The 22,643-nt window shown below is 39.8% G+C and overlaps 1 protein-coding gene and 1 non-coding gene across 4 annotated transcripts in view; both read right to left on the bottom strand.

Moving 5' to 3' along the window:
* NSUN6 (NOP2/Sun RNA methyltransferase 6) overlaps positions 1–22,643 on the bottom strand; it is a 73,193-nt gene that overhangs the window by 26,599 nt on the left and 23,951 nt on the right. For all 3 annotated transcript variants that reach the window (XM_043564400.1, XM_043564402.1, XM_043564401.1), the window contains exons 6-8: positions 18,043–18,124; positions 13,415–13,534; positions 7,645–7,789 (exon numbers count right to left, since the gene is read on the bottom strand). In XM_043564400.1, coding sequence (XP_043420335.1) covers positions 7,645–7,789; positions 13,415–13,534; positions 18,043–18,124 — 347 coding nt within the window. The remainder of the gene's footprint in view (positions 1–7,644; positions 7,790–13,414; positions 13,535–18,042; positions 18,125–22,643) is intronic.
* On the bottom strand, positions 6,689–6,877 carry LOC122474195. Its single transcript, XR_006294875.1, has one exon. It is a non-coding gene; the product is annotated as a U2 spliceosomal RNA (small nuclear RNA).

The following is a 22,643-nucleotide window of genomic DNA, read 5'->3' on the forward strand; positions in this document are numbered from 1 at the left end:
TCTTTCAAAGAATTCTGGTTTCTTTCTGGTTCTTTCTTTCTTTCTGGTTTCATTCATCTGTTCTACTGGTTTTTTTGGTTTCGATAGCATTAATTTCTGTTCTAATCTTTATTATTTGTCTTCTGCTGGTTTTGGGTTTTATTTGCTGTTCTTTTTCCAGCTCCTTAAGGCATAAGTTTAGGTTGGGTATCTGAGATCTTTCTTCCTTCTTTAGGAAGGCCTGGTTTGCTATATACTTCCCTATGACCACCTTTGCTGCGTCCCAGAGGTTTTGGGTTGTGGTGTTAACATTTTCATTGACTTCCATATACTTTTTAATTTCCTCTTTAACTTCTTGGTTAGCCCATTCATTCTTTAGTAGGATGTTCTTCAGTCTCCAAGTATTTGTTACCTTTCCAAATTTTTTCTTGTGGTTGATTTCAAGTTTCATAGCTTTGTGGTCTGAAAATATGCACGGTATGATCTCAATCTTTTTGTACTTACTTAGGGTCATGCTCTCTCTTAAAAAAAAAAAAAAAAGAACGTGTTCGAACTTAAGTGACCACCAACTTAACATAGACTGCTATACACAAGTGGATGTTATAAATGAATGCCATGGTAACCACAAATAAAACCTATAACAGATACACATACACAAAAAGAGAAAAGAACCCAAGCATAACACTAAAGAAAACCGCCAAACCACAAAGGAAGAGAGCAAGGAAAAAAGAAAAGAACAGAGAAGAACTACAAAAATAACCAGAAAGCAATTAACAAAATGGCAATAATTATGTACCTATCAATAACTGCTTTTAAGTTTAAATAAATGCTCCATTCAAAAGACAGGTGACTAAATGAATAAAAACCAAGACCTGTCTCTAGGCTGTCTACAAAAGACTTGTTTCAGACCTAAATATACACAGAGACTGAAAATGAAGGGATGGAAAAAGATATTCTGTGCAAACAGAAGCAAAAAATTAAAAAGCCAAGCAGAAACACCTATGTCAAACAAAACAGACTTTAAAACAAAGATTCTAATAAGAGATAAATAAGGGTATTACATAATGATAAAGGGATCAAGCCAGCAACAGGATATAACAATTGTAAATATCTATCCACCCAACATAGAAGCACCTAAATACATAAAGCAAATATTAACAGACATAAAATGACAATACAATACTAATATACAATAATAGCAGTGGACTTAAACACCTCAATTACGTCAACTGATAAAATATCCAGACAGAAAATCAACAAGGAAACAGTGGCTTTGAAATACACATTAGACCAAATGGACCTAACAGATACAGAACATTCCATCCAAAATGAGCAAAACACACATTCTTTTCTAGTGCACATGGCATATTCTCCAAAGCGGATCACGTGTCAGGCCACAAAACAAGCCTCACTAAGTTTAAAAACACTGAAATCATATCAATTATCTTTTCCAACCACAACAATATGAAACTAGAAAGCAATTATTTAAAAAACAGAAACAAGAAAAAACACAAATACATGGTGGCGAAACAACATGCTACTAATCAGTCAATGGGTCAATGATGAAATAAAAAAGGAAATAAAAAAATACCCGGAGACAAATGAAAATGGAAACGCAATAGTCCAAAATTTTGGGACAAAGCAAATGCAGTTCTAAGACAGAAGTTTGCAGTGATATAGGTATACCTCAAGAAACCAGAAAAATCTCACATAATCTGACCTTATAACTAAAGAAACAAGGAAAAAGAACAAAGCTTAAAGTTAGAGGGAAGTAAATAAAAATATTAGAGCAGAAATAAATTGAGACTAAAAAAAAAAAAACAGTAAAGATCAATAATTGAATAAACAAAATTAATAAACCTTTATACAGATTCATCAAAACTCTAATAAAATCAGAAATAAAAGAGCAGAAATAACTGAACAGAAATAAAAAGGATTCTAAGAGAACACTACAAAAAAATGATACGCAAACTGGAAAACATAAAAGAAATGCATCAATTCCTAGAAACATACAATCTCCCAACACTTAATAAGAAATAGAAAATTTGAACAGACCAGTTACTAGTAGTGAAATTAAATCAATAATCAAAAAACTCCCAACAAACACAAGTCCAGGGCCAGATGGCTTCAAAGATGAATTCTACCAAACATTTAAAGAAGAGTTAATACCTATTCTCAAATGATTTCAAAAAATAAAATAGGAAGAAAAACTTCCAAAGGCATTCTAACAAGCCATCATTAGCCTTATACCAAAAGCAGACAATGACACTACAGAAAAAGAAAACTGCAGGCCCATATCCCTGACACAAAGACAGGTGCAAAAATCCTCAAAACATTAGCAAACCAAATTCAACAATACATGAAAAGGATCATTCACCACTACCAAATGGAATTTATTTCAGGGATGCAAGGATGGTTCAACATTCACATACTAACGTGATACATCGCATTAACAAGAGGAAGGATGAAAACCACAGGACTGGGCACCTGGGTGGCTCAGATGGTTAAGCATCCAACTCTTGATTTCAACTCAGGTCATGATCTCATGGTTCGTGAGTTAGAGCTCCACATCAGGCTCTGTGCTGACAGTGCAGAGCCTGCTTGGAATTCTCTCTCTCTCTGCTCCCCCCAACTCGTGTGCACGTGTGCTCTCTCTCTCTCAAAATAAATAAACTTAAAAAAAAAAACAACCATAGGATCATCTCAATAGATGCAGAAAAAAGTATCTGACAAAATGTAACATCTCTTCGTGATAAAAACTCTCAACAAAGTGGGTTTAGGAGGAACATGCCTCAATATAATAAAGGCCATATATGAAGCACACATAGCCAATATCATAGTCCATAGCAAAAAACTGAAAGCTTTTCCTCTAAGATCAGGAATAAAACAAGGATGTCCACTCTCACCACTTTTAGTCAACATAGTACTGGAAGTACTAGCCACAGCAATCAGACAAGAAATAAAATGGATCCAAATTGGTAAGGAGAAAACAAAACTGTTACTCTTTGCAGATGACATGATACTATATATAGAAAACCCCAAAGATTAAAAAAAAATTAGAATAAATGAATTCAGTAAAGTTACAGAATGCAAAGTTAATACAGAGAAATCTATTGTGTTTCTATACAGAGAAGGAAAAATAATAAAATAATCCCATTTACAACTACACCAAAAAGAATAAAATACCTAGGAATAAATTCAACCGAGGGGAAAACCCATACTCTGAAAACTGTAAGACATTGAGGAAAGAAACTGAAGACAATACATATAAAAAGATATGCCATACTCGCGGATGGGAAGAATATTGTTAAAATTCCCATATTACCAAAAGAAATTTACAGATTCAATACAATCCCTACCAAAATAACTGCCGTGCTTTTCGCAGAATTTGTACAGATAATACTAAAATGTGTATGAAATCACAAAGACCCCAAATACCAAAGCAATCTTGGAAAAGAAGAAGAAAGCTGGAGGTATCACGATTCCAGATTTCAAGATACACTAGAAAGCTATAGTAACCTGGAAGAATATGGTACTGGCACAAAAAAAGATCAATGGAAAAGGATACAGTGGTTGGAAATAAAACCATGCTTTTATGTTCACTTAATTAATAAAAAAGGAGGCAAGAATATGCAATGGGGAGTGGGGAAAAGATGGTCTCTTCAATAAATGGTTCTGGAAAACTGGACAGTTACATGCCAAAGAGTAAAACTGGTACACTTTCTCATATCAAACACAAAAATAAATTCAAAATGGATTAAAGACCTAAATATGAGACCTGAAGCCATAAAATTCCTAAAAGAAAACACAGGCAGTCATCTCTTTGCATCAGCCTTAGCAACATATTTATGGATACGTCTCTGCAGTAAAGGGAAAAAAAAGCAAAAATAAACTATTGGAACTAAACCAAAATAAAAAGCTTATGCACAGTGAAGGAAACCATCAGCAAAATGAAAAGGCAAACCTACTGATGTAAGATTTTGCAAATGATATATCTATCTGTAAGGTGTTAATATCTGAAATACATACAGAACTTCTACAACTCAGCACCAAAAAAACCCCCAAAGAATACAATTAAAAAGTGAGCAGAGGACCTGAAGACATTCTTTCAAAGATGACATACAGATGGCCAACAGACCCACAAAAAGATGCTCAATATCACTAATCATCAGGGAAATGCAAAATAAAACCACAGTAAGATCTCACCTCACACAACAGTGAGAATGGCTAGTGTCAAAGACAAGAAATAATATATAAGGCTGTAAAGAAAAGAGAAATCTTTTGCACTGTTGGTGGGAATGTAAATCAATACAATTGCTATGGAAAACAGTATGGAGATTCCTCAAACAATTGAAAATAGAAATACCACATGATCCAGTAATTCTAGTACTAGATAATTACCTGAAGAAAATGAAAACATGAATTCAGAAAGACATATGCGCCCCCACATTTACTGCAGCATTAGTTACAGCAGCCAATATACAGAAGCAATTCCCAGTGTCTACTGATAGATGGACAGAGATGTGGTATACACACACACACGGAATAGTCAACCATAAAAATGAAAGGCATCTTGCCATTCACAACAACATGGATGGATCTAGAGGGTATGTAAAATAAGACAGAGAAAGACAAATACCATAGGATTTCACATATATGTGGACTCTGAATGTCAAAACAATAAACAAACAAACAGAAATAGACTCAAATACAGGGGACAAACCGGTGGTTGCCAGCAGGGAGGCAGGTGAGTTGATGAGCAAAATAAGTGAAAGAAATTAAGAGGTACAAACTTCTGGCTATAAAATGAGTAAGTCACAGAGATAAAACAAAACAAAGCAAAACAAAACAAACAAACAAAAAACCACAGTGTAGGGAATATAGTCAATAATGTAACATTTGGGGCGCCTGAGTGGCTCCGTCGGTTTAAGTGTCCGACTTCAGCTTATGTCATGATCTCGCGGTTTGTGGGTTTGAGCTCTGGGCTGACAGCTCAGAGCCTGGAGCCTGCCTCTGATTCTGTGTCTCCCTCTCTCTCTCTGCCCCTCCCCTGCTCACACTCTATCTCTCCCTGTCTCTTAAAAAATGAATAAATGCTCAAGAAGAAAAAGTTAATAATGCAGGAACATTTTATGATGACAGAGGGTGACTTAATTGTGATGAGCACAGAATAATGTACATAATTGTAGAATTGTTATATTATACTTGAAACTAGTAACACTATGTCAACTAAAATAATAAAAATTTTTAAAATCTTACGAATAAATGTAAATGGTCACCATCACCACCTTAGCACTACAAAGCCTTCGTCAGACTGCTAGCTATTCTTTAGCGCCCATTATCCTCTTTTCCTACAGTCATGGTTTGCACTGGGCACACCACTACACTGCTAAAGACGACGTTTTCCAGCCCCCACTTGCAGCTAAATCGATCATCAAATGACTAATCTGGCCAGCTGTAGTATGCATTACTAAGAATTCTGATCTCCTTTCCCTTCCCCTTGAAAGAACCAGAACATCTATCTTGGACCCAGAGATGACATTACCAGGACCGAATGACCACTTCTGCTAGGTGAGACCAAAATAAACAACGAAAACAGAGAAACAAAAAATGCTTTTATATTTTCTAAGCCATTGAATTCTGGGTCTCTTTGATACAGCCTGTGAGCCTATACCCTAATATAAATCCCCTGGCTAACTCTTTTAGGTTAACAATAACTGACCATGAAATGCTGTTCTCATGTCATCAGACAATTAAGTCTGACCTATTCCCACCTCTGTAAGAAGACAAATCATAGTCCAGAACTTGTTCCTCTGAACAATCCCTATTTTTCTAGGAAGAGTTCCATGTGCTGCATTTGTTTATTCCCGTGTGGTTCATTACACATTAGGTAGGTATCACAAAGTAACTCCTCACTTTCCAGGAATCTCAAAGATATGGTGATGTTCACATTACTGATGCATTTTCCATCAGATGTCTTTTGCCTGACATTCTAGCTTTAATACCCCAAATCAAACTACCAACCCGTATCTGTGACGAAACAAGTCTTGATGCAAAAAATACCTAAAGATGACAACCTAGGACCATTAGCTAATAAAGTGATGTAAATGAGTGAAAACTCAGTGATCAACTATTCCAAGTCAGTTAATATATGTCCCGCTATAGCACTGGAGACTAACCTCTAAAATGGCTACCCCTACATCTCGATTGTTCTTACCCTAATCTCAACCTATTATGCTTATAAGTATGATCACTTTATTCAGTGATATGTAAAAACTGGTCACCTACCAATGATTTCAGTAAAGTAACAGTAATGGATTATACTGAGCTGTCCATTGTCTACTAGTCATTCTTAAAAAAAAAACAACAGCTTATATATGGGAACGTGAGATGGGCTATAAGGGGTGGGGAATCAAAACCATGGCCTCAGCGCAGTCAGTTAAGCATCCAACTCTTTATTTCGGCTCAGGTCACGATCTCACAATTCTGTGAGATCAAGCCCCACCTCTGGCTCTGCACTGACAGTGCAGAGTATGCTTAGGATTTTCTCTCTCTCTCTCTCTCTCTCTCTCTCTCTCTCTCTCTCTCTCTGCCCCTTCCCAGCTCACGTGCTCTCTCAAAATAAATAAATAAACATTAAAATAAAATAAAATAAAATCACCTTTAATCAGGTAGGATTTTTTTCCCCTGGACAATTTTCATGCCCTCAAAAAGGTGCACCATTCCTGGGAGTACTGGGAACACAGGTTGATGCATGGAGTGGACGGAGCAAGTTCCTGTTCCATCTCCTGGTGCCAAAATCTTGTGATATATTGTCCTCAGAGAGAGGACATAGCAGATATTCAACTGATAAGAGCAGGCACTATACTTGATCCTAGCCAAAAGGCCAAGAAGTGATAAATCAAGTAGCATCTTTAATCGATGCACATTTTGGGAACATGAATGCCAATTAGTTCATTAAAATATGCAAGTTTCAGGGCGCCTGGGTGGCGCAGTCGGTTAAGCGTCCGACTTCAGCCAGGTCACGATCTCGCGGTCCGGGAGTTCGAGCCCCGCGTCAGGCTCTGGGCTGATGGCTCAGAGCCTGGAGCCTGTTTCCGATTCTGTGTCTCCCTCTCTCTCTGCCCCTCCCCCGTTCATGCTCTGTCTCTCTCTGTCCCAAATAAATAAATAAACGTTGAAAAAAAAATTAAAAAAAAAAATATGCAAGTTTCTGGAGTACTTCATGAAATCAAATCTAAACAAAGAAACAGAGCTATCGAGTGACTTAATACAACATTTTGTTCTAAAACAAGACATGTGGCAGTTTTTCCTCCCTTCCTAGCTCCACAGCCCCATTCTCTCAAGAAAAATGAAGAAAACACAATAGCCCAAGAATCATAAAATTGAAAGGCTAATAAGCTTTCTGAGATTCAACATGAAATTAAGACAAATACAGTAAGACCAAAGGGTTTGACCAAGTCTTGGGGATATGATTGTACATTATTAAAATCTGAAATTTAGGGATGAGATGAAAAGCAATATGGTATCTATTATGGCAACATAGCTTAAATCCATGCCAGTTTCGAGGACTTATGGATATTTTAAGGCTAGAACAATGATAGCAAAATCTATTTGTTTCCAAAAGCCAATTACAGAAGCCTATAAAGACAAAATTTAACTCACCTTCAGCATCCTTAACCATATCGAGTTTAAGAGCCTTTGTTCCATCAAAGCAAAATGCCTTGATGGAATTCAGTCCTAACAATAAAGCATTCTGTTTTATTTTTTCTACTTTGTTGGATATTTTATCCAGTGCTATTACTTCTCCCTAAAAAACAAACAAACAAAACACATAAAAATAAGGTGTATACCCAAAGCAGTCATGAAAACTATTAATACTGTGGAAAACTGATGAAAAATTATGGTCTTCTCTATTTTACTACCACCCTTAAAGGTGACTTCATTAAGCATCTGACTGTTGCTTTTGGCTCAGGGCATGGTCTCACGGTCATGAGATCAAGCCCTGCATCCTTCTCCATGCTGGGTATGGAGCCTGCTTGGGGTTCTCGCTCTCCCTCTCTCTCTGGCCATACCCCACTCGCTCTCTCTTAAAATAAACAGTTTTTTTAAAAAAGTCAATGAGGATGATACCACACTTCTACAAATGCCTTGTGACATTCATATGGTTTTAAAAATATGCTATGAAATGATATTGCAGAGATGGTGAGATTAACTCTTCAATGTCTTTTCTTGCTTTTTTTTTTTATATACAACATCCTTGTATGACATGTGCATCTAATGCATAGACAACAATGCTGAAAATTTGCTGATGATGTTCCTAAATGTGAAACCAGGTTAGTGGTAGACACAGTTTTCCTATTAATATTTTGACAAACAGGAAAACCATTTCCAGAGAGTTGAACTGGAAAAGTAAGCAACAGCAACTGGAATAAGTTTCAAATGCATTACTGTGGTGATGGGTGAAAGCTACTTTTACAGAAGTACAAGACTAGAGGCTACACTCACATAAAACTTGCTTAAATATCAAAATAAATAACAACACATCAAGAACAGCAATAAAATCTGGAATTCACGCAAGCTCAAATATTTCTATTCAAAGTTGTTCATTTCTGCTGGCGGCCCACTATGGGGGAATTGCCTAACTCCAACTCAACTCTCCACATATCCCCCACCCTTTGGCACTCACCTTGCAGTCCCTTGCCTTTCCTACTTGAGCTGAGCCGTAGGACTTGTGTCAGCCAATGGGAGGACAGTAAATGTGATACAAACAGAGCTGTGGAAAGGACTTGAACAGGTGGCTTTGCTCTCTGCTTTGCCCTCTGTGCTCCCAACCTTCAATGTTTGCCCTCTGCTGGGCTAGTCCCCTGACTACCCCCTAGCAGGTAGATAAGAGAAAGGAACCAGCAGCAGGGTACCCTAGTGGTCTCTGCTGAGGTCACTTTAGATAAGCCAACACCAGACAAATTCAAGTGAATGAGCCCACCCAAGACCATGGGAACCCCTAGCTGGCCTGCAGCTGATCAGGTGCACAAGCAAGCCCTGCAGGGATCAACTGAATCCCAGACTCCTGAGCTGAATAAATGTTTAGTCGTAGGCTGCTAAGGTTTGTGTGGTCGTTTTTACACACTAGAAAACGGAACAACAAAACATGGACACACTTAAAATACCCAGATTCTCTTTGAAATGACTTCTTATTAGAGAACATAAAATATCTGTGAATAAATACTTCTAAGCCAACACAATAAATATCATATACCATAAATTAAGGGGGGGGGGATTATGATTACTTCTTCAAGGCATATCATAATCTTCACAATTAAGATTTCAAGGAATCTAAAAAAGGATCTACATTTACACACCACAACTCCATAAAATGAATCTTGTTCTGCATTTTACACTCTGGTGATATTTAATGCATTTTTCCTTAAAGTTTTTACTGTTACCACTTTAAATTCTTTTTGGATAAACAGGAATATAAGTAAACAGGCAAGTATATCTCCTCTAATGAACCCAGAGTATTAATTCCACAAAATTTAAACAAGTATCTTTTTCTTCCTTACTTACCTTAAGGCCACTCACTGAGGTTATACTAGTGTTACCGCAAGTGTGTCTGTGTGTGTAGGGTACCTGTGTACAGAAGGCATACATATACACACGCAGTACGTATATATACAGTGCCTATATATAGTGTTTATAGATACACACATACAGTGCAGAGAGAGATTTTAACCTTTCAGTGTAATTATTAAAAATATAAACTTATACATGTTTTATCCCTCTGTGACACAGTGAATGTTTCAGAAGTTACGACAGTATTATATACTAATATGCAAGCAATGTGAATTTTCATCAGAAGTCTTTGGATAAAATGATTTGCACTAATGAAAGGGAAAAGTTACAATTTCACCTTGACACAGTAAACGTTCCTATTATTTTCTGTGCAAGATTGCTTGTAAATCGCTTAAGCATCCTAAAAACCATCAAATACAGATCAAAAATGATCACCTGGCAAAGTCCAACACCTGGCACTTTGGGGAGTGGGCAAATATTACTTCTATGAAGTAAATCAGCTAGAGCAGAAGGGCTTTGGTAAGCCTTACGGACGTGTATTTCTATGCAGAAAGTCTTACACCTCAGGTAGGTAAGTTTTTATTTATAAATTAGTACTGTGACAAAAATTGTTGAGTTTTCTAGGTGCCTAAGAAATCCTCCCACTGAAGAAATGTGAGCTAATTCAGAAAATCAAGAATGGATCCACACTGCCTCAGTCTTTTACTGTCCTGGCTGTGCTCCTCACCCAGCTTAGATTCCACATGACATCAAATCACTCTCTTCTACACATGCTTTTGTGTCTTAGATGTAAGCGTGGCAAAAATGCTGCTGTGGTTAAGCTCCATTCTTCACCAACCTCCTGTCTACCCCCAGGCAGCTTAAAAAAAAAAAAAGCCCATCATTATCCCAACTAATCCTGCCTCAAATTCATGACCGTTGTCTTCAGGGAGCCCACAGTGCTAACTGGATTCCTATGGCGTGTCCACACCCGTCCTCACTTCCACTTCCTGGACTGGTATTTCCTACCTCCTAGCTCTTACCGCCTCCTTCCCCATCCCCATTTTCAGCTGATGACCTTGCTTCCTATTTCACTGAGAAAAGCGAAATGATCAGAAGAGACCATCCAGGTCCTCCCACACTGACCAGCCCACCAACAGCTGCACCTAGGTACTCAGCCTCCCTTCCTATTTCCATGGGATAAACTGTCACAGGCTACCAACTAAAGCCACTTGTGCATCAAATCCTAGCCCATGTCACCTCCTCAAAGATACTGTCCAGGAATTTTCCCTGCTTTCTCTGGTGTTACATGTTTCCCCTTTTAATGCATCTCTCATTAGCCTATAAACATTATCATTTCTCTCATCCTAAAAAAAGTATTCCCTGAGTTCACCTCCCACTACTGCCCCATTTCACTGCATTCTTTTTTTTTAATGTTTATTTATTTTTAAGAGAGAGAGACAGAGAGAGAGAGAGAGAGAGAGAGCATGAACAGGGGAGGACAGAGAGATAGAGAGACACAGAATCTGAAGCAGGCTCCAGCTGAGCAAGAGGTCAGCACAGAGCCCGATGAGGGGCTCGAACTCACAAACTGCGAGATCATGACCTGAGCCGAAGTCGGACGCCCAACCCACGGAGCCACCCAGGCGCCCCTTCACTGCATTCTTGTACAAATAACTACCCTCACCACGACCAAAAGAGCTGTTTTGATTCACTTTTTCAGATTCTTCTCATTCTCAATCGAAGCAAGCATTTCCACTCACCAAAACTGCTCATGAGAAGCTCACCCATCACCTACGTGGTGCTAAGTCCACTGGTACGTCTTAGTCCTCCTTTTACGGGCCGGCAACAACATGTGACACAGTCGATCTCTCCATTACCTTTCAGTGCCTTCCTTCACCTAGTTTCCAGGGTAGCACACTCCTCTGGTTTCCCTCTGACATAGCTGGCCACGCCTTCTCCTTCTCCCAGCTTCTGAATGTTGGCCCATGGTACCCAGGCAGCTCAGTCTTCTGGCCTCTTCTACTCTCTACTGCCACCCACGCTAGTTTTATGCCTTTACGCACTGTCTATATGCTGATGAGGTCCAAATCTCTATTCCGTATATGTTTACGTTTCCAATCCAAAGTTTTATTTCCAGTCCAGGCCTCTCTCCTGAACTCCCGGCTCAAATACCCAATTGCCTGCTCAACGTCATCCTCTGGATGTCTGACACTTCACTTTATTATCTCCAAAACTCAATTCTGACTTTTCCCTGCAGAACTTGCTCCTCCCAGTCACCCCCACCTAGCTCTCTCTCTCCATTTCCTCAGGCCCAAATCTGGAGGAGTCACCCTCGATTATTTTCTCATGTCCACAACCCACTTCCAGTGCGTCTGCAGCTCCTTACAACCTCACCTTAAAAGCCACGCCAGAACTTCCCGTCTCCATGACGCTTCCCTGAATTACGGTCTCCTAACTGGTCACCCTTGCCCTCTTACAGCTTCTCTTCAATGCAGTGGCCAAAACGATACTTGAAATAGTAAGGCTTATGCCACTCTCTCTTCAAAACCTCCAACGACTTCCCATCACTCGAGTGCAGGTGAAGTCCTGACACACCCTGCAAGCTGCTCTACCCAAACGTCCTCCCCTGGGCCCTCCCTCTCCGAGTGCTCTTTCTCTACCCGTCCTCCTCAGCAAACTGCAGAGGCTCCTCAAACAAGTCAGGTGCCCTCCAGCCTCGGCACACTTGCACTTGCTGTTTCCTCTCACTGAAACACGCGTTCCACAGACCTCCACATTGCTCAGCACCTCCCAGTCTTTCCTCAGAAGCCGCCTTCCCAGTGTGGATCTCCCTCCCCACCCTCCTTCAAACTGCCTCCTCACTCTCCCACCCCCCAAAAACCCCGATTCCCCTCACCTTCCTTCACTTTTCACCGTAGCCCTTGTCGCAATCACATATGCCAGACCCTGTACTCATTTAGTTTAGTATCTGTCTCCTCGCAACTAGAATGCAAGCTACATGAAGAAGGTGATTTTGGTCACTGTGGTTTATTGCTACACACCCAGTCCCTGGCACATGGAAGTACTAATTAAATATCTGTTTAATCAACCGAACAATCAATTAAAATCTGACTTCAGATCAAAGTAAGTGAAGACACTAGCATGTCTCAGTGTTTTAGGAACCACTTAATTGTATGGAATTTGAAATAAGAAGAAAGATGGCATCAGCCAGCCGTATCCTCTTGAGCTGAAGTACTGCAATTGCAGTATAGAATGGTTACAAGGTCACACTGAGTTCTAAACAGGTAAGACTAACCCATAATGAAAGAAAACATACTGTCAAATACATACACACGGAGGTAGAGGCGGTAAAATGTGAGATAAAGCTATCCACGACTTACTCTATCTTGTGACAATAAACCAAGCTTTGTAATTAAGACAGATCATACAGCTTTTATAAGTCTCAAGATGTGTTTGACGTGTATCATCTAAGTACATATGTATGGGTGGATGTATAATTCGATACTGCAGTAATGTGCAGTCAAATTAACTCAGTGGCAAAATTGAATAGTTTAAAAAGTATCAAGTCTTATACTTAAGAACATAAAAAATCTCTTCAATGTTTCATTTAAATGTATATTTAAGAAGAAGACTTCTACTTTACAAAGGTACTAGCAAATTTGGGATTTAAGAAGATCTTCAAATGGTGTTTACAAATGATAATTATATACTACACTCAACATGTGATGAATCCCATCAGTGAAGAGTCTTCACTTTGGATGAATCTAAAATAATTCAGATTATAAATGTCTGCATGTTTCCTAAGTTATATGTAGTGCTACTTTCAACACTGAAATACGTAATATGTTGAGAGTAGTGTTTGCTGTGAAGACAGTCTTACCTGATCACGCATTAATGCTGCAATGTGTGTAGTTTTGCCTCCGGGTGCTGCACACAAATCTAGAATCTTCTCTCCAGGTTGAGGATCCAGAACATGAGTTACGACGGCAGATGGCAAATTCTATAAGGGAAAACAAAAAGTCAATTACCAATGACTCTAAATTTTTTTTAATTATTATTTTATTATTTTAATTTTTTAACATTCATTTATTATTGAGAGACAGAGGATGAGCATGGGAGGAGGGGCAGAGACAGGGGAGACACAGGATCCGAAGCAGGATCCAGGCTTTGAGCTGTCAGCACAGAGCCCAGCGCAGGGCTGGAACTCACAAACCCTGAGATCATGACCGGAGCTGAAGTCAGACACTTAACCAACCGACTGAGCCACCCAGGTGCCCCTCTAAATCCTTTTTTTTTTTTAATTAAAAAAAAAATTTTTTTTAACGTTTATTTATTTTTGAGACAGAGAGAGACAGAGCATGAACGGGGGAGGGGCAGAGAGAGAGGGAGACACAGAATCGGAAGCAGGCTCCAGGCTCTGAGCCATCAGCCCAGAGCCCGATGCAGGGCTCGAACTCACGGACCGCGAGATCGTGACCTGAGCTGAAGTCGGACGCCCAACCGACTAAGCCACCCAGGTGCCCCATTTTTTAAAGTAGCCTCCATACCCAGCGCAGAGCCCAGCATATAGCCCAGTGCAGGGCTTGAACTCACAACCTTGAGATCAAGACCTAAGCTGAGAACAAGAGTGGGGATGCTTAACCAACTGAGCCACCCAGATGCCCCTAATGATTCTAAATCATTTTAAAATTAAGAATCACAGAACATAAACACATCTTTGGAGGCAGTCCAGTACAGCATCTTCCACCAAAATATGGTTTCTGTAAAAATACTAGTGTCAGGAAATTCACAATTTCCTAGATTATCCTATGATCTCATAGGACCTTCACACGCAAGACACACATGCACAGATGCATTTCCCTAATCAATTTAGCAAATCATGTTTTTTTCTCAACAATTCAATATTTTTTTAAGTTTATTTATTTTGAGAGAGAAAGAGAGCAGGGGAGGGGCAGAGAGAGAGGGTGAGAGAGAATCCCAAGCAGGCTCTGTGCTCTGAGCACAGAGCCTGATGTGGGGCTCAAACTCATGAACCGTGAGCATCATGACCTGAGCCAAAGTCAGATACTTAACTGACTGAACCACCCAGGTGCCCCAACAATTCTCAACATTTTTAAGGTCAAAGCCCTTTTAGAAATGTAAGAAAGCTCTAGGTTTTTTTCTAAGAAAATGTATAAAATTTTGCAACTTCAGGTGCTTCACCATCTAATGCCCACTTAAGAATTCTAGTTTTATGCTAATGCCAGTCAAAGACATTTGGATTCCTATCTCCCCACCATGACCACATTTCTGTAGGAGAAAAGTAAAATGTAAAAAAAATCTTATTGTTTCTGATTGGCACCCAGAAATGTATTATGAGGCTGGACAACTCAGATACCGCAGTAGTAAATTATACTGCAGTAAGTTATACCTTACCTGATTATTAGTATTGATCACATAAGGACTGCTACTCTAGGATAACAGTTTGCCTCAAATAAAATAGAAGTACTGGGGCACCTCGATGGCTCAGTCGGTTAAGCATCTGATTCTTGATTTCAGCTCAGGTCATGAGCTCATGGTTCACAAGTTCAAGCCCTGCATTGGGCTCTGCGCCAACAGCACAGAGCCTGCTTGGAATTCTCTCTCCTCTCTCTCTGCCCCTCCCCCACTCATGCACACATGCTCTCTCCCTCTCAAAATAAATAAATATTGCTTAAAAGCTAGAATATTACAAAGTAATGCATTTTCTTTAAAGTAATGCAGTTTTTAAATTACTTGGCAAGCACAGAGCTATTTAAAGTTTAAAGGTGTCCATTCGTTCTCACATCGGAATTGTATCCATTAGTATGTTCTCAAGAACTGGGAGAAGGTTACAATGCTCTCAAGTGAATCCAAGATTACCACTTGAAAACAGAAAATCAACGTGGAAAGCAGACACAAATGAGCAAGTACTCCCCCTATGGAAACAGGAAGCATTAAAATCAATGCAAATCATTCAGGCATCTGAAGACCAGTCCCTCCACATTAAACACTAAAAACAGCTTAACCTGTTACAGATTTTCTCTTCAATGGTCTAATTTATTCCAAAAATATTTAAAAATTGAACTCCAATATGAAAACACTAAAACATGTATGTGGCTACTGGAGATCTGGTGATTCCTTATCTGAAGACAACTGGTTATACTTGTCTCCTAATAACATTAATGTATGGGTCAAAAATGACAGAAATCTGCAATCAAACATAAATAATACATTAAGAACCTTCTGGCCATGCAATAAATTGAAATTGTCAAACAGTCCAAATGAAAAGGCTTCATTAAATATTTAAATAATGACAAACTTTTCTTAAAATAATTTAGTCTACTACCTTTCTCTACAGTATATCCCAATCCTAGCTACACAAGAGAATCACCTAGTGAGTTTTCCAAAAAGGTTTAGTCCTGATCTAGAATAGTGAAACCAGAATTTCTGGCAACAGGGCCTAGGCATCAGTGTTTTCAACACTGCCCCAAGTGACTCTAACGTGCAGCCAGATGCACCCCATTGCTATGCTATAGTGATTCTCAACCTTAACTGCACATGAGAATTGCATGGGAGAGCTTTTAATTGTCCTGACCCAGGCCCCACCCCAGTCAGACCAACTAAAACCAATTCTGGTGCTAGTGCCCAGGCAATAGTATTTATTTAAAAGCTCCTTAGGTTGTCCAACCTCATCTGGCTCTTAAATTAATTATTTACAAGGAACGAGGCAATGAGAAAATTAAGTTTCAGGCACTGTGTTTTATTCCAGTTAAACTAAAATGTTATTAGAATATAGCTGAAAGCAGTTCTTGAAAGTATTTAACTGCTAAACTTTTAACTGACAATTATTTCAAATGTGAAGGACATCTAAGATTATTTTGAGATTCTGTGGACTGTGTTTAAGCAATTCAAAAGTTCCCTTTTGACTGTGAAAAGCCAAATGGTATTACACAGTTGTAGTTTTAATGATTGTATACAACACTCCAATTAACTCTGAAAAGTATATTCTAGTATATAACTTCGAGTGCTAAAATGAAAAATAATCAGTTATCAATAGCCCCTTACACATACACATACCCCAGCAAAACAGTCTCCAATGCAAAGCTTTTGCATTAGCTGTTAGAAGTAACAAAGAATATAGATTTGGGGATAATGCCAAGGCCAAGAGGTATCCAAAAGCGGGAAAGAGAAAGCGAAAGAGAACCCCACAAATTTCCCCAGGAATTTTGCAGCAGCTCTATAATTCCACCCATTCTATAAACTAACCTCACCAAGTAGGTAGACAAAGGCTACCAGTTGCCAAACTCTTATGCTTATGAAATATGATTTCTTCAAGGTGTAAATTTCTTCAGCCAGTCATCCTATGAACTACCTTGTGTCCCAAGTTAAATGGTTATTGAACATCATTCAATAATGTGTTCAGTATCAGCTGTCTTAAATTGTAAGCCAGTTAATGCTTGTGGTAATATATTCCAAGCACCTAGCGCAACTCCAAATTTTAAAACAAAGGCGGGGGGCGGGGGGCTGGCACAAATTACCAAAGAAGAATTTGAATAATAGTGTGTAACTATATAGTAGGTTATATACCCTATGTGTTACACCATCACTATTGTAGAATCAGATAATACACATAAATCTTTTTTCCTGTTTGTTCCCATTAGAAATAAACTTTGGGTTTATGTCTTTTGATTAAACACTGGGCAGAGCAGAAAGTAAATGGCATGTGCATTTAGGTCAGGGTTCAGACATTACTAATTATGAACTGTATATGACCTTGTCCAAGAAACCTAACAGATCTGATACTCAGTATCTTCATTACATATTGGGAGTAGTAACAATAATACCATCTAACCAATGAACTGTAACAAATCAAAAGAGTTACCGTCTGCAAAAGTATGCAATAAACTGGACATGGCAAAATAAACTGTCATATCACAGCAATTGATAACCACCTGACAAAAATGTGTTAGTAGTAAACCATCTGCATCTCACTCAAAGTTACAAATACACTTATATGTATATCAACACATGCATTATTTAGACATTAATATTTTGAGATGGAAAATAATGATTATAATGAGCTGTTAAAGCGCCTTTGGGCAACAGAGGGTTAAAAAAAAGTTTAAAATTCAGTTGAGGGGCACCTGGGTGGCTCATCGGTTGAGCACCCAACTTCGGCTCCAGTCATGATTTCATGGTCCATGAGTTCGAGCCCAGCATCAGCAAGCTACTGTCGGCACAGGACCTGCTTCAGATCCTCTGTCCGTCCCCCCTTCTCTCTGCCCCTCCCCCACCTATGCTCTCTAGCAAAAATGAACATTAGGAAAAAAAATCAATTGAGAAAAAGAGAGTACGTACAAAGTTTTTTCTTACTGCTCATTAACAAAAGGTAGATCAGAAAAATAAACCACAAAAAATATGGTAATAGAAAAAAACCACTGTATTTGAAATAACTCACTGAAGTTATGTTTCAATGTTAATAAATATTTTGCTTTCACAAATACTTACCTGTAAAAATAAGTAGTTGGGCAGTACATTGTCAAATGAGGGGCTGAGGTATATCGGTTCTGTCATTCTTATGCCTATACCTCTGAAAAGCAGAAAATCTGACATTAGTCTGTATAAAGTCCATAGTCTATACAAACTCCACTTCTGGGAACATACCCAAGCAGCCCAATAAATATAGGATGTTCTGCCTTTTTAAAACCTCTTTAACTCAACACCACAATCCTTAGGATATTCCTGTGAATTGTCTATGACTCATTCCCTGCAGTAGAAGGCCATCAGGAAAAGTAAAAAGGATAAAGTTACATAAAATTTTCATTTAGGCACAAAGGAGTTTTTCAGAGATTTGAACACACTGAAAAAAGCAAAGAATGACTTGAATCTTTAAAAAAACAACACACAGTTATTTAATTAAAAATGTTATTTACATTAACATACAATAGTTGTATTGTTATTTTACCTTTTAATTCCAGTATACAGTGCTGTATTAGTTTCAGGTATACAATATAGTGATTCAACAATTCTATACATTATTCAGTGTTCATGAGAATAAATGTGCTCTTAATCCCCTTTATTTCACTCATCCCCCCCACCAACCTCCACCTCCCCTCTCATAACCATCAGCTTGTGCTCTATCTAACCAGGCGCCTGGTTTTTGGTTTGTCTCTTTTTTTCCCTTTGTTTGCTTGTTTTGTTTCTTAAATTCCACATGAGTGAAATCATATGGCATTTGTCTTTCTTTGACATCTGAGTCTTTATTTATTGATTTATTCTAATCTTTCTGGTAACAGATCCATGATCACTGTTAACAGCAATCAACAGTTTCTGAATCCTTCAGTCTGGAAGGCACTATGCTAGGTACTTGTATGAAAAACAAAAATATACTTGGGGCGTCTGGGTGGCTCAGTCGGTTAGGCCTCCAACTTCAGCTCAGGTCATGATCTCACAGTTTGGGAGTTCAAGCCCCGCATCGGGCTCTGTGCTGACAGCTCAGAGCCTGGAGCCTGCTTCAGATTCTGTGTCTCCCTCTCTCCCTGCCCCTCCCCTGCTCATACTCTGTCTCTCTCTCTCTCAAATAAATAATATACATTAAAAAAAATTTAAAAAAATATATATATATACTTAAGAGTCATGCCGATGCTAAGAAACAACAAACATGCCACACAACTCTCTTCTCAACTCTTTAGAGAGTAATTGCCCAGTACTGACACAATCCTTACAATGAGCTCTGTCCCATTTTATAAGGGGCAGGGGAAATGATCAGAGCAGGAAGTGCAAGGGCCCAGGAGAACATGGTGGATGGTGATTCATCAGGACAAACATCGCAATCTGACAGAGGCTGTCAGAGACTATCAAAGGCAAGAGGAAGTACACAAATAGTTAGAGAATGCCAAACATGGCCTGGCGTATCAGGCCACACCACAAAGAGGAAGAAAAAAAGCCAATCAACACCATGTTCCAGGGATCTAAGGGGCACAGAAAAAGCGCAATCTAATAATAAAGGCAAGGATGAGAACAGGATTGAACCCAGGTGCAGGAGTACACGTATAGCATCTAAGTATGGACATCGAGAACAAACTCACAGCTTCTGAACCAATCCTGGAGCAGAAGCATCCATTCCAATGATCTGCACCCTGCCTGACATAGGTAGTTGGGCTAATTTTACTCACAACACTCCTGCCACCAAATGTGCAAGGTTTTCTCTCAAACCACCCAGGGGTCCTGCAATTCAGTTCAGTTCTGACTCTAACTGCCTGGGATTATCGGGAGACTGCATAGGCTCAAAGGTTCAATCCAACAAGACTGGTCTCACTCCAGATGCCAGCTGCACATCCCAAGGTGCCGCCTGGACTTCCGATCAATTGGCTATAAATTTGGGGGTTTCCACAGTGCCCTCCCAGGTTTGAAAATTCGCTAGAACTCACAGAACTCAAAAAAGCACTTAGTATTACTAGTTTACCATGGAGGATTCAAGTTAGTATTGGCCAAATCAAAGGAATGCGCAGAAGGTATGGGAGAGGCGCATGCATCACCACCACCCGCCCCCCTCCCCCCAGCACCTCCATGTGTTTACCAACCTGGAAGCTCTCTGAGGCCCACCATCTAGGAGTTTTTATGGGGGTTTCATTACACAGACACGATTAAATCACCGACTGCTGGATATTAAGTGAATCTCCAGGCCCTCTCCCCACCCTGGATGTCCAGGGGTAGAGCTAAAAGTTCCAACCTTCTTACCACGTGGTTGGTTCCTCTCGCTAGTGCCATCTAGATGCTACCTAGGGACCCCCAGCTACCAGTCTTCTCATTACCATACAGAAGACACTCATCGCTACGGAGATTCCAAGGACTTGGGGAGTTGTGTGCCAGGAACCCAAAGACCAAATTATTATTATGCCTCAGAAGGATAAGTTTATACTGCCCTTTGAAGTGAAATAATTGCTGTAGCTATTCATGGACTGCCATCGCAGTGAGATGACTATGATGTCCACTCAGTTCTAACATCCTTTGTCATACAGTAAATATGAACTCCTTTCTCCCCCTTCCCATCCCTTTTATCCTCCCTCGATGTGTCTGCATCTCTCCTTTTAATGAGAGTTAGTTAATCAGTTCAGTCTTTGGTCCTTGCTCCAGCTGGGATCAAATCTAGCCACTTCCTGCACAGTTGCTGTCCCTGACAAGAAAAAATACAAAGGAACCTTCTGAAAAGTCACAGCCTCACATTCAAAAGTCAGTCATTTGTTGGTATAACTGGTATACTGACCTTGATCAACACCTCAACCCCTGCCCAGAGTCCGAATCCATTATGGAACACCTTGAATGCCACAACCCACCTGCTCACTCTTTTGTAATTTAAATGAATTTGTGACTCCCAGGACACTAGTCCTCTGAAAAATACTCAAAACATTAGCATTTATAGGCCTGCCTTTCTAATCCAGTTCCCACCTAGTGTTTCAAGTTCTGCTATTTGGGTATCCCCTTCTGACCACCAGCACAAGTACGTTCGTCCATACAGTATTTAACTTAAAGTACAACTTTTTTTGTTAGGTGTGTCTCCATATAATAATGCAACGCACCAGATCTCATCAAAACAGGCTGTTAGTAAATTAATCTACCTCTATGAAGTCTAAGACTCAACTCTGCTATAATTCAAGAAGCCAAAGGGTGCAAACTTACCAACCGAATAACAAAGTGCTACTAGTTGACGTAGTTCTAAAATTCCACAAGAAACATGGTGTATGTACAGTGTTCCTTGGTTATGGAAGCATGCTTTTCCTCACATAGGCAGAGAAAGAAATCCTAACAGCGTAACTGGATGCGGAGTTTAAAAGTTGAGTTTACAAAAGAGTTTTCTGTAAGATGGCTGCCTGCTACTCCCACCAAAAAACATTACTCAGAAAAGTCTGTCAGTGTAGTAGTTCTGAATAATATAAGGGAATGAAGAGTGGAAGAAGGTTCGAGATGGCAGAATAAAAAGATCCTGAGCTCACCTCCCCCCACAGACACAACAAATGTGCAGCTACATATGGCATAATTCATTCTGAAGGGGACTTAGAGATTGGATGAACAGAGCCCCCACAACAAGAGACAGCACCAAGATGGGTAGAAATGGCAGAGATACATTCCTGATAAGGAAAAAAGCCACACCCCAGGAACAACATTCCATGGTCAGAGGGGACCTCAAAGGAATCTTATCTCCCTGAAGAGAGATCGAAGCTCCACATCAGGCAACCCAACCCTTGGATCCTGCATGGAGAGATGAGCTTCCAAAACAGCTGGCTTTAAAAACCAACAGGGAGTAGGTCCAGGAAAATTACAGAACCACAGGGAAAGGAAAACCCACTGAAAAAAGCCTTCCACACAGACTCAACCCAGAACCCAGTACAAATGGTTTCAGATCAGATTAAAAAACCACATCAAAAAGAACAAAAAAGATCAGAGCCAGATCAAAAAGCACATGCACCATAGAAGTAGACCTACTTACTAATCTCGGAATAACTGCTGAAGGGGATGGAGGGGACTCGCCCTGGGGGGTAAGACACTGGGGGCAGCCCTGCTGATGCTGGGATGAAAGGCACCATTTGGAAATTTCCCTCTAGACCGCTGAAGCCACGGTGTGCATCCCACTGAGAACCCCATACGACCCCAGCCCTCAGCAGGGCCTTGCAGTCTACAGGGTGATAATTCCACCCACCAGCACACCTGCAGCCATCAGGGATGGGCCTCCAGCTAACCAGGCAAGGGAGGGAAGAATGCACCTGGAGCTACTGAGGGGCTGCCACAAGAGTAGGACACATATAGCCCACCCAGGGAACACCCCTGAAGCACCTGCGTCTGGTGGTCGGCGCGAGGGAATCGCACTTCTGGGCCCTACAGGTCATTTCTTACATAAGGCCACTCCTTTACGACCAGGAGATGTAGATGAACTATGGAATACATGGAAATAAACATAGAGTTAGGCATAACGGGGAGACAAAGAATATGTTCCAAACAAAAAAATAAAACAAAAGAAAAAAAAACTAAACGGAGATAAACAATCTACCCAAGAGAAAGTCCAAAGTAATGGCCATCAAACTGCTCATCAAACTCAGAAGAAAAATGGATAA

This window comes from Prionailurus bengalensis, chromosome B4, assembly GCF_016509475.1.
Source record: "Prionailurus bengalensis isolate Pbe53 chromosome B4, Fcat_Pben_1.1_paternal_pri, whole genome shotgun sequence".
Lineage (NCBI taxonomy): Eukaryota > Metazoa > Chordata > Mammalia > Carnivora > Felidae > Prionailurus > Prionailurus bengalensis.